The sequence below is a fragment of the Phyllobates terribilis genome, unplaced genomic scaffold (assembly GCF_046119375.1).
Source record: "Phyllobates terribilis strain yellow unplaced genomic scaffold, ASM4611937v1 Scaffold_2__4_contigs__length_985480577, whole genome shotgun sequence".
NCBI classification, from domain to species: domain Eukaryota; kingdom Metazoa; phylum Chordata; class Amphibia; order Anura; family Dendrobatidae; genus Phyllobates; species Phyllobates terribilis.
The window spans coordinates 355,961,393-355,973,648 of NW_027362762.1; the positions used below are offsets into that span (position 1 = coordinate 355,961,393).

Here is a 12,256-nt window from a genome sequence, read left to right on the forward strand (position 1 = left end):
TGTTTTCAAGATGTTATCTTGAATAAAAAATTTAAATAAGTAATTGTCGTTCTTTTTGGGGTACCCCTTCGTATGAAGTGAAACTGGTCAGATTTCAAATATTTGGCCTGGTCATTAAGGTTAAAATTGGTTCCATCACGAAAGGTTTTTTTTTGGGCACAACAGTCCCACCAGAGTTGATGTGCAAGGCCAGATTGGAGGTGTTGTGAGGAACAAGCTCAGAGAATCAATAGCGCGCGTGGGCATACACGTGGTGTCCAGCAAGAGAGTCCGCTTTAATAAAATGCGGACGGGGTTTATATACAACCCTGACAGAAAGGGCTTTATGCCAAGAAGCAAGCAACTGCTTTGTGGGATTTAGAGATAGATGTGTCTGGTTTTAGGCTATGTGCCCACAATGAAGAAATGCTCAGGATTTTTTCCTGAGCGTTTCTGCATCTCCCTGGCAGAAAAAAAGCATGTGGATTGTACATGCGGATTGTACATGTGTTTTTCCTGCCAGGGACATGCGGATGTGAAGCGTTCTTCACATGCATTTCCGCATGCGGGTTGACAAGCGCTTTCCAAACGATTTTAGCATCACTTGGAAAGTGCTTGACAACTTGGTCACACTATAAATCCATGCCGTTTGCATGGATTTATATAGTGTGACCGAAAGAATGGTAAAAAATAAAAATATAAATCTATACTTACCTTCTGATGGCCCCTGCAGTCTTGATTCGCTCAGTCCTGGCTGCCGGCAGATCGCGGTACACTGCACTGAAGGAACTGCCGTCACATGACTATGACATCAGCGCAGGCCCTTCAGTCCACCGCGAGTTGCCAGCAAGTGAAGATAAGGACACCGGGGGCCGTCAGAAGGTAAATATAACATTTATTTTTTCTTTTTTTTACAGGTTCTATGGTACCCGGGTACGTACGAGAGTCTCCTCTCCTCCAGACCCGGGTACCATCCGCACATTCAAACGCATGGATTCCGCATGTCCAGATGCAGTGATGCGAAATCCATGGGTTCCAATGAAAGTCAATGGCGGCGAAAACGCAGCACTTCCGCAAAATAATTGGTAGTCCTGCGTTTTTTTCCGCAATGATAATCCGCAGCGTAAATTTCCGCAGCATGTGCACAGCACATGCGGATTATCATTGAGGAACATGGCAGGCCTTCTACCAAGCGTTTAAGCGTTTCTGCAGCTGCGGAAACACTTAAAAAAACGCATCGTGGGCACACAGCCTTATTCATTTTCTCATTTGGAATGTGTAGGGGTGTGGAGGGCTCTGTGTAGGGGACGTGGTGGGCTCTGTGTAGGGGGCGTGGTGGGTTCTGTGAAAAGGTGCTACATTACAGATTTAGAGCATTAAATGGGGACTGAGAAGACAAAATGGATCCTGATTTCTGACTAGTCTGAGGCAGGTCTCCAGCAACATCTCCCTGCCCTACTCCAGTTTGCTGATTTTTCTCTATGTACGAACACAGGGCGAAACTGTTCAAAGTGATCAGGGCGGCCGAGACACAAAGTCCCCAGGTGACTTTTCAAAGTATATTTTCTCTGGCACACTGCAGCATTTGAAAATAAAACCTACCTGGCTGCAATCGTACAGCCAGGCTCTGATCCATACTGCCTGTGGTTAAGGCAGCATTAATATTGTGACAGGTCACCATTAAATAGAGATTATGTCATCATATATGAATTTCAAACTGAGAAGGGAAAAAAATTAATAAAAGACAAGAAAATGTTCATATTATAAAAATAACCTTTAATTCTTCACCTGTTGTCATAAGCTTTATTCACGGCTCAAAATGAAAAACAAATTTGCACACTACAAAAATACACAATATATGTGATAAAATAAGGGCTTAAATAATACATGCACACCTGTTCTCAGCAATTTCATACAAAATATTTTTTTTATTTAACTCAATGCATTAAAATATTATTCTGAAAGCCTTCCTTTCCCTCCAATAAATATTTTTAGCAGCCCACACCCTATTTAGGCTCTGTTCACACATGGCTTCCTTTTTAAATAATGAATCCATATAGTGATTGACAGACCCATTGACTTTACGGTGCACTATTCTAAGGTGCAAAGGTGATGGAAACCTTGACTGCACCCCTGATAGTGGCTCGTAATGCAAGTGTGACCAGAGCCTAAAATTTACCAGCAATATACATTCTCACATTACTGCGTGGTATGATTGAGGATCAATGAGTTGTACATTTAGGTGTGAAGGTAGTGTGGACCAGTGGTATGAAACTGATAGACTTCTATCTTTAAGGTGCCCGGTGCCCATACACACAAGATTGATTTTGGCTGATGGCTTGTTTGACTGACAGCTGTCCCTCCCTACTCCCCAATATACATGAATGCTCAGCTGATAGAAGGGATAGACGATAAAGCTGCTGTCAGATAGCTCTGGCAGCGGCTAATCTACCCTGAATGCATAAGGATCTGCCCGACACTTTGGTCTGGGAAGAGGCGGTAGCTCCCATATACATGAGATGGGCAGCTGATCCCATCAAAACCAGTGGGTTAAGACAATTTTAAAGGGCTCCTGATTGTTCCGTGGGCATGATTACCAGCCGGCATAATGGTCCTACCATAATGAGAATTGAATGTATGGGATGTCAAACACATTTGACATTATTGGAATAAAGATATCCACATCCTTACCACCATAGTAGCAGTTGGGACCAGTCGGGGGGCCTGTCAGCTTCCCTTTAATCTAATGTGTATGAGGCCTTTAGGAAAGTCTACATCCTAGCCACATGTCCTGACAACCAGAATGCTGGGAGTTACAGCTTTACCACCAGTGTACACTATTGTGTCAAATACACATCAGTGCCAATATACAAAATAACATGGAGAAAGCCAACCAAGAGATCACTCAGAAATACAATAATATAAATATGTGCTATAAAATAAGTATAGAAATCATTATACATGTGCAATGTGACACTGATCACGGTGGCACATGCATAGGCAAGCAAGATCTTAAGCAATGTGGACAAATGAATGCAGGTTACGGTGGTCCATACACCCAAATTGTGCCTTCATGTATTTAACCTATGTAATTGAATAAAAGCTCTGGGCAAACAAAGGCAGAATGATATTAAATTGGACTGATTCCAGACATCAAAGCTGTGTTCTCCTCGTAGCCAACATGAAACTAGTGAAGTATTCGATGTCAATGAGACAAGTTGTCGATTCCGATGGAACCACACTGCTACTATAACAAGGGTGTAAGCCATCTATTAGTCATGGAAGAAGGCTCGGATGACCATGAGGAGTGGATCCAACGAGCTGCCATATAATCAGGGCAATCCCTGCACCAGGCCATCTGCAGTGTGACCCAAGAATTTAACTGAAGATAGATCATGCAATAAAAAACCTAAAAGGCGATTTTCAGACTCCTAACCATGCCGTGTGTTCAGATATCAACTGCTGGAGACCTAGAGCTCCAAACTGTAAGGACAACGTGACAAGGTAAGCTATCAGAGGAGTCTTATAAAGACAACCCCTGTCTAAATGCCCTATGGAGGCTCAGTGTATACCTCTGAAGCAACAGCTCTTGTTCTGGAGGACTCGGGCTCCCCTTATATCACATGGACCACCATTCATCTGCAAGGGCAGCAGTTAATACAGGTGCCAGGGTAGCCCTTGTCTTTAGCTGTGGCCATGTCATTCAGCTGGTCATTGGTGATCATTTTGGGTGCTAGAAGGATTGTTCCCCTGTAGCTCCAGCTGTACCTCTATTTTAGAGGACTTGTTGACAAGCACTTATTCACTCTAAGAATTAGATTTCCACTTGGTGTCAATTAAAAAGTTTCTGCTACCGTCATATCTGTTGGCAATAAAGCAACTTTTTGAGAAATTGACGGCATTGGTATTTTGCTTCTATCACTGCTATGATACGTGCCATATGTACTCACAAACATGACAGAAGTCTAGTAACAATAGACAAACATGCTGCAAATCCTTTCTGATGTAGAAGAAACAGGACGCATCTCTATCCTCCAGAATGGAGGGAATAATACGTTCCTTACCTTTAATGGTGCTACACCGTTCATGCAGCAACACAGTGTATACTGGAGCAACTTTACTGCATTGGACAAATCAGACAACTCACTGTGACCTTTTCTACTCGGACACCTAAACTTGACGTGTAAGGTGAATATTTAATGTAGGAGTGCCCCAGTTGGATTTCCACTTCCATTTCATAGAATGGAACATTTACAGAAAGGCCCATAGTAGTAGTCATTATCTAATCCTAATACAGTACACAGCCAGTGCCGAGGATGCGGCAGGGAAGCCCCTCCTTACTGCAGCATTACTTCTGGTGCCTCAGTACAAGTGTCCGGTGATGGCACCAAGCTTCGTGCAGCATCAGAGGTCTCACAAACGTCTTCATGTGCTTCCAGCCCTTCCTTCTTCCCATTCTCACAATCATGACTGAAGCTGCTGGAGAGGAGATCAAAGTTTACGGAGCTGTTGCTCATTTCAGGCCTACTTTCCTCGGTCACATCACTTGTGTTGTCCTCCGTTTGCTCAAGTTGCTGCACTTTTTCGAGATATTGCTGCAGGAGACTGCTATCTTGATCTGTACTGGAGTCATCCTTGCTACTGTCACTGTGATCTTGAGGTTTTGTCGCCTGAACCCCTATGAAATCGGATAATGGCTGTTGACAGTGTTTCACGGTGTCCAGGGATTGCTCAGGAGACACGCTTCCTTCCGTGGAGCTCTTTTCAGAATTGCTCATTTCTTGATGAGAAGTCTGTTCTATATTAATTGAATGAAAACCCGAGTCTGGGATGTCAGGGCTGGTTTTCCTACTTGTGGCTTCAGGGGCAGATTCAACTGAAAATGACTGCTTTCCCGACCCCTCAGGTGGACGGACGTCAGATTCTGGAATACTAGCAATCTGACCACTTACTTTGTTTTGCCATTCTTGAATAGATCGGACCTGAGTAGACACAAAATTCCCAGATACACGGTAAGTTTGTGCTTCTCTAGTGAAGTTACCAATGAAAATAGATACTGAAACACAAAGAAATCACACAACACGACCACAGATCACTGGAAATGAAGAAATCTGACTCAAATGTACAATCACACCACAATGATTAGTTTCCTTGTAAGCGCATCATATCTTCATCCATACCTCCTGCCTGCCAATACTAATGTACTGCACTAATACTGTGATCCACTGTGTGTTGGAAATGACTCTTAAAATAGAAAATCTAATTAATGGTTTAAACATTCCAGAAAATGAATACAACTCATCTCTCTAAGGCCACATTCACACGTTCAGTATTTGGTCAGTATTTTATATCAGTATTTGTAAGCCATAACCAGGAGTGGGTGATAAATACAGACGTGGTGACGTGTTTCTATTATACTTTTCCTCTAACTGTTCCACTCCTGATTTTGACTTACAAATCCTGATGTAAAATACTGAACGTGTGCACATGGCCTAACAGAACAATTTGTAAATGGCCTTGTAAGCAGCTTTATCTTCAGACTACACTGACATGTGTAAGAGCAGCATAGTATGGAGACTCCCTGACAAAGTGGAAGCGAAACGCACGTTGCAGTGGTGTGAGCAGGCTGAGGCGTGCCCTCCATGGTTAGTATCATGTGTTCACCCTAATATACTACCATGTTATTTTGGCCTTTTCTATCTGGCACTGTGCAATAAACATCGATTTAGATCTCAATCTATTATATTTATTCTCTTTAGTCGCTAGACATTATTATGTATTTTCACTTATTTATCATTATCAGTTATTTTTATATTTAAAAGAGGTATTCCCATCTCCAAGATCCTATCCCAATATGTAGTAGGTGTAATAGTAATAATATTAGCAAATATCTCCAATTAGAAATGTAGAAGAGGGATATCCCCAGTCAGATAGGATTCCTTTGTCCTGTTAATAATTAGTGGTGCTAATTTAAGACACAAAATGCGCTGGAATATTATAGCGATATCATCTTTTATTAATAAGATATACTGATATATGTAAAAGGCAGGTATACATTCTGTACTGTCCATTTTATTTATTTTTCTGCTATACTTATGATTGTGTTGTAAACGATAAAAAGCTTGTTTAATAAAAATTAACATGATTTAAAAAAAAACACATAGCATAGTTTTTCTGATTTGCTTACCCAATGTACAGCGCATTACAGAAGCTTAGGCATCTATGGTTACGACCACTAACAGCTAATTCACTGTCACTATATGAGTGGTCGTAACCATGGATACCTAAGCTACTGCAATGCCCTGCGCATGAGGAAAGAGACATAGCGAATCTGAAGAACTATACTACATTTCTAATTGGAGGAATTTGCTAATAAAACTACACCTACTACATATTGGGATAGGGTTTCGGAGATGGGAGTGACCCTTTCATTTATTGATATTACTTAATTATTTTCATGAAAATATTTTCTTGCCAACGCGTTTTGATATTTGTTATTTCTAATACTATATATGACCTACTTTTGTGATTTTCAATCATGGCACGCCCCCTCCTCTTTTTAATCAGGTCTCTTGTTTCATGTTTTTAGCTCTATTGTTCTCATAATTAAATCAATAAAGTAATTTATATACCAATTTTATCTGCATTTACTGCAGTCCTTTAATCCCTGTGCGGGGGGCAGAGGAGGTGGGGGCAGGCTCAGAACTTTATCCAGTGTATTTCTTTATTACGCCTATTAGACAGAAGACACAGATCCACCTAAACGTCAGGCATAAGGTGCAATATATCACGTTCAGATTCAGATGCACATTGACGAACAGGCAATAGATTATGTGGAGCATCCTTGGAGAACGGCAGCTTTACTATACTTGTTGTCAGCCACTCTATATTCATTGGATGTTCTACGTGATGTACTTTTTGATGCCATGTGTCAATCATAATTTTTAGAGTTAGGTTTTCCATCTCACACAATGGTCTTTAATGAAACTACCTGGTCCCATAAGTATCGGAGAGCGTCCCCTTGTACAAGTCTTTGCACCCGCTCCTCGTCTCTTTCTTTCTTCAACCTACAGCATAAAAGAAAAAGTTTCCATTATTGTGTTTTTTTTTAACAATACACATAATTTGTCTGGATTATTTGATAAAAAAACCCTAGAATAATTACAATTACAAGCATGTAGGCATTATACTAATTAGTTACACAAGGGGTATTGAAACAATGCAGGTTTACAGCAGGACCTTACATGGCTATAGAGTCAGTACACATTAGTCCTGGCATCCTTGCAATATAATTCTACTATGCTTATTCTTATTTTTTTGCAGAAAAAAAATCTGCAGCCATAAAGCATGCAGAATAAACTATGATGGACTTGGCCTGGGTAATCTCAGCTCTATAAGGCAAAGGTTGGTGCAGTGCTGCGTCCCCTTCTCACTGGCTACAGACCCCTACACACCTTGCTTGTCAAAATGAAAAAGGTGAACTTCGGGAAAAATTACAGTAGATATGGAGAATGCACTACACTAGCGCAGCATTTTCTTCATCCTCAGGGTGGATGGGGGTCTCAAAGGTTGGACCCTCATAAATAGAACACTACGGCTTTTCCTAGCTGGAAAATAGTTTTTAGGAAAAATGTTACATTTTTTTAAGTGCTATTGTTTGTTGACTTTTTGGGGGGAGGGGTGGAGGCAAAATATCCGTGCTCCTCTGCAATGAATCTGGCAACAGCCATGCGTCACTTCCGGTGAGGGGCCGGCGTGCATTTCCATCATACTTTCACGCCACTTTTGTGGTATAAATTATGATGAAATTGTAGGGTGTGCTTGATAAAGCCCTATCCTGGCTATTCTCTGCTAGGTTGGTGAAGCCGTCGTAAAAGTTACAAAAGTCACAAAATGTTTGTCCAACTTTAAGAGTTGGGCAAAAATTTGGTGTCATCTCAAGCAGTTTTACGGCAGAATTCTGGTGGAAACTGATGAAACAGGCACTAGGGCTTTTAGCTGCCGTTTTTTTGCATTCTTAGACAGGCTAAATATTATACAAAAAAAAAAAAGATAATTTGGTTCCTCCCTTTCATACTGTGACAGATGACAATTCAGTAGCGCCAGGGAATCCGTGTAGTTACATACTGCACCCTAGTGGCACATGCAGGTACAGCAGCTGCATTTTCATTTCCTTATATCCAGCTTATACTAATGAGCATGTACTACTACTTTAGTATATAGGAATGTACCTTTTCATGGTTCCATTTTTAATTTAAAGATTATATAGTAAAGTTAGTTGTATATTGTTCAGCATTTCAATTGGATTTCACCCTAATGAATGTGTAACAGCCATGAATGAATGATTTTATCGAGCATCTGAGGTTACAAAGGTGGTCCCATTATAAAAGGTCATGGCATGTTGCTAGAACGTGTCACAACACTAAGGTCGGAGTGGGGCTGATCTTGAGAATGGAGGTGTAGGGGTCCTTCTGACATCTCAGGCATGGCAGAGTTACTGGCACGCACTGTCATAGGTAACTGCATCACGCGCCATTCAAGTGATGGGGGCGTTATTGTAGTTCCCTACAAAGAAGGCGACAGGAGGCGTCACAATGCAAGGAAAATTAGTGAAGAAGCTCCATCCTGTGTCCAACCCTGCAGCCCAAGGATTGAGGGGGTTCAGGATGTCAGACCACTCTGCCATTGTCTAATATGCTGGAAAAAATGTCATTCTAACCAGAGACCTTATTGTCCTGTCACTTGTCATCTTTATGGTATGAACTGCATTGTATAGACACATAAAGGAGAGATCCACAGTCAGAAACCTACAGAGATGAATATAGATCTGAGACCCGGGCTATTTCCAGCCCTGCGTGAAACATGTCCATCAGTGAGGATGAAACTTTCCAATAATTGGCCTATGACAACTAAAAGCTAGAATTAGGTAAAAAACAAGCCTCATGTGTACATTGCGCTTTTATATATAGTATTTATACTAAAAATAGAAATCCGTTTCCTGGAGTTCAGGTCGAGCAGGATTCTTCTTGTAAAGAGATCACATTTGTCACCGAAAAGAGATGAGCCGAATGATGTCCTCACGCCTGAACCCAGGAAATGGAGGAAAGCAATAACTGACTAGGGTGGGTGAACCCAAACGCTAAAGGTCGGGGTCTGCACTGGACATCTAGTGTCCCTGCACGGACTCCGAGCAAGTACTTGTCATGGAACAAGTTCTCCGGTGTTGGCATGGCTGTGATCGGCTGGCGCACCATGTAAAAAAATAAATAAAAAACAAAAAAAGACGTGAGGTCCCCCCTATTTTTGATGACAAGCACAGGTAAAGCAGACAAGCTGGGGGCTGGTATTCTCAGGCTGGGAAGGTCCATGGTCATTGAGCCCTTCCCGGACTAAGAACAGCGGCCTACAGCCGTCCCAGAAAAGGCCCATCCATTAGATGCGCCAATTCTGGTGCTTTGTCTGACTCTTCCCGCTTACCCCGGTGCGTTTGCAAAGGAGGCAAAATTTTGGCGTTTATGTCAGCTGTGTAATGTCCGCTGACATCAAGCCCAGAGGTTAGTAATGGGGTGGCGTCTATCAGACACCCTCATTACTTAACCCAGTAAGTGAATAGTTAAAAAAAAAACAGACAGACAGAAAAAAAATACTTTATTTGAATAAAGAGTCCCCCACACTCCCTTGTTTAGCAATTTATTAATTAAAAATAAATCCAGGAAGTTCTGACGGTAATCCAATTGTGAAGTGTCCCACGACGCCCATCGAATCCTATGGAGTCTTGTGAGAAAGTCCTCAGAACGAGATTTCATAGTTCACTCCAGGTCAGCGGCAGGCACAGAAATTCTCACGCTCGTGCCGGCCGTGACTGCGAGTAACCCTATGGAGTCTCGTTCTGAGGCTCATCACTATAACTGACCATTAGTAATCTACTGCAGCTCTAATAAACTGCAAACCAATCAATATGTGCTGAATCTCACTGTCCTGACAAGTGCAAACCCCTAGGGGGTCACGTAATGCGAAAAGAGCCAATGGACAAGGCGCTAATTTACTTGTCCAGCCCCCTAAGTTTGGGATACCTGCAAGGGTATGTGCAGTCTTTTTCAGGCAGAACCGGTCTGAATAGGTGGCCCATAAAATGTACATAACGCCCAGCAATGTCAAATCACACATCTTATGTCACTTCAGTTAACTACGGAAGGCTTCAACAACCCTGATGCGGATAAAAGTGACATCACACTTTGCAGGTGGCTTCAGCTGCCCACTCTCTATGCTTCATAGTATGGACTGAAAGCCCCCAAAAGAATGACAGCAAAGCCTCAGGAAAACAACCGCCGGCGCCTGTCTGAAGTGGTTCACCTGGGAAACTTTACAGCTGTGCTAGCGTCTAAAAGACGCCGTATGCACATGACATCTTTTTCAGGTGGATCCCCCTTGAAAAAGCATTAAAAACACCAAAAAGAATGAACATATGCACTGCACTGTCAAAACTACTTACTTTGCATTTGTTTCATCTATTGTGTCTCTTATAGCTGTCACTCTCTTATATATGAAATAAAAATAATGACGGCTTCACAGCAAAAACAATGCAAAATAAATCACAGAAAACACAGCCGGCTTTTTCCTTCTACTTTAAAAAAAACGACACAGGCATCTAAAAGATGTCGTGTGCACATACAACATACCCCGAGGACTCATTCATATGTCCAAGAAAAACAGACCGAATATTCTGATCAGTCTTGGATCAGAGTGTGGTCCGAGTGTCATCTCTTTTTTTTCATATGTGGAGAAATAAAAAAAAAAAAAAAAAAAAAGTTTCTCTACCTTCTCCAATCTGACTGTCCATGAAAATTGGACTGTACTCAATTGTCATCCAAGTGTGGTCCGATATTTTCTCAGACTCATAGATTTTCATTGCAGCTTTTGGTCTTAGCTTTGGATCACAATTGGACGTCTCCAATATTCTACGTGGACCACTCAGTCCCAAGAGAAAAAAAATAGGAAAAGCGCAAAAGAATATCACAGGTACGAGTGCAATCTGTGAAAACCATTGATAGCATTCATACACGAAAATTGGACACGTGAATGAGCCCCAATAGTGAGAGGTGAATCCTTCCACCATCTATCAAAATAACATTCACTGGAAGCAAGGGCCAAAAACACAGGGAAACGACCTCAGCGCCATCTACTGGTCACTAGCAGAGAAAACGGAAGTAAAGCGTCCTTTCCAGTGTCTATGTAAGCAGAATATTCTCCGATTAAGCAGACTGACCTGTAATGGTGCACAACTATTTTGTAAAATGTTCACAGTGAACATATTTCAAAAGTTTATTAAAAAAAGAAAAACAAATGCAATTAAAATAAGTGCGCTGTGTATATGTAAAACATTCACTGCTGTACCCTGGCCAATATCAGTGATCATATGGACTGCAACATAATTACTGACCAATAAAGGCAGATGGCAACCTGCACAATACAGGCCTTATAGTAATGAGGGGCATCCATGTACAGCTTGGATTGTCTGGGTCTCATAAGGGCCGCTCCTTGTAGCCACTCTCCATTCTGGATAATAAATGAGACTTGTGTACTTACGACCCCTCCTCTATTTCTATAGAATTCTCTAATGCAGCATTTTATGATAAACCCCCATAAAGCACTGGGCGGTTTTTCACTTTCTTATTTTTGCAGTCACATAGCTGTATGACGATTTATTTTTAGTGGGGAAAAAAACTTAAAAGTTTGATAGACACTACTCTATGGTAAAAATGACCTGGAAACCTGATGCTCCAGGTCAGTACGATTCCAGCGATACCAAACCTGCATAGATGTTTTTTCATTTAAGTAAAGAAAAAAAATTCATAAGCTCGTAAAATTGTGTCGCCATTTTCTGAGACGTTCCGTAACGTTTTTATTTTCTCATCAATTGATCGGTGGGAAGGCTTGTCTATTGCTTGGCGAGCTTAGTGGGGGGGGTTTTGGACTGGTTCATTGAAAAAATTTTTGTGTGTTAATTTTATATTTTGATGGCTTGGACTTTTACAGAAGGGGTGATACCCCAAATTTTTTTTTTCTAATTTATTTAATTTTTCATTATTTTTTAGTTCCCTCTGGGTCTCATTCAATTGCTTACACTATATACTGCAATACAAGTGTAAATCATGGTCCCGATGGAGCTCAGGCTGTAGCTGGGCTTCACAGGAGTACCAAGAAAGATGGTGGCAGTGGGGGCTTCAGTAGACTACAGTACGGTAAACCATCAGTTCCCCTCAATCATGTTGTGGGG

General features: G+C 41.5%; 1 protein-coding gene across 2 annotated transcripts in view; it reads right to left on the reverse strand.

The window, feature by feature from the left end:
- Positions 1-1,742: 1,742 nt before the first annotated feature.
- CEP97 (centrosomal protein 97) overlaps positions 1,743-12,256 on the reverse strand; it is a 38,859-nt gene continuing 28,345 nt past the window's right edge. For both annotated transcript variants that reach the window (XM_073664622.1, XM_073664621.1), the window contains 2 exons: positions 6,971-7,046; positions 1,743-4,961 (listed from right to left, as the gene is read on the reverse strand). In XM_073664622.1, the coding sequence (XP_073520723.1) occupies positions 4,317-4,961; positions 6,971-7,046 (721 nt within the window). In that variant the 3' untranslated portion in view covers positions 1,743-4,316. The remainder of the gene's footprint in view (positions 4,962-6,970; positions 7,047-12,256) is intronic.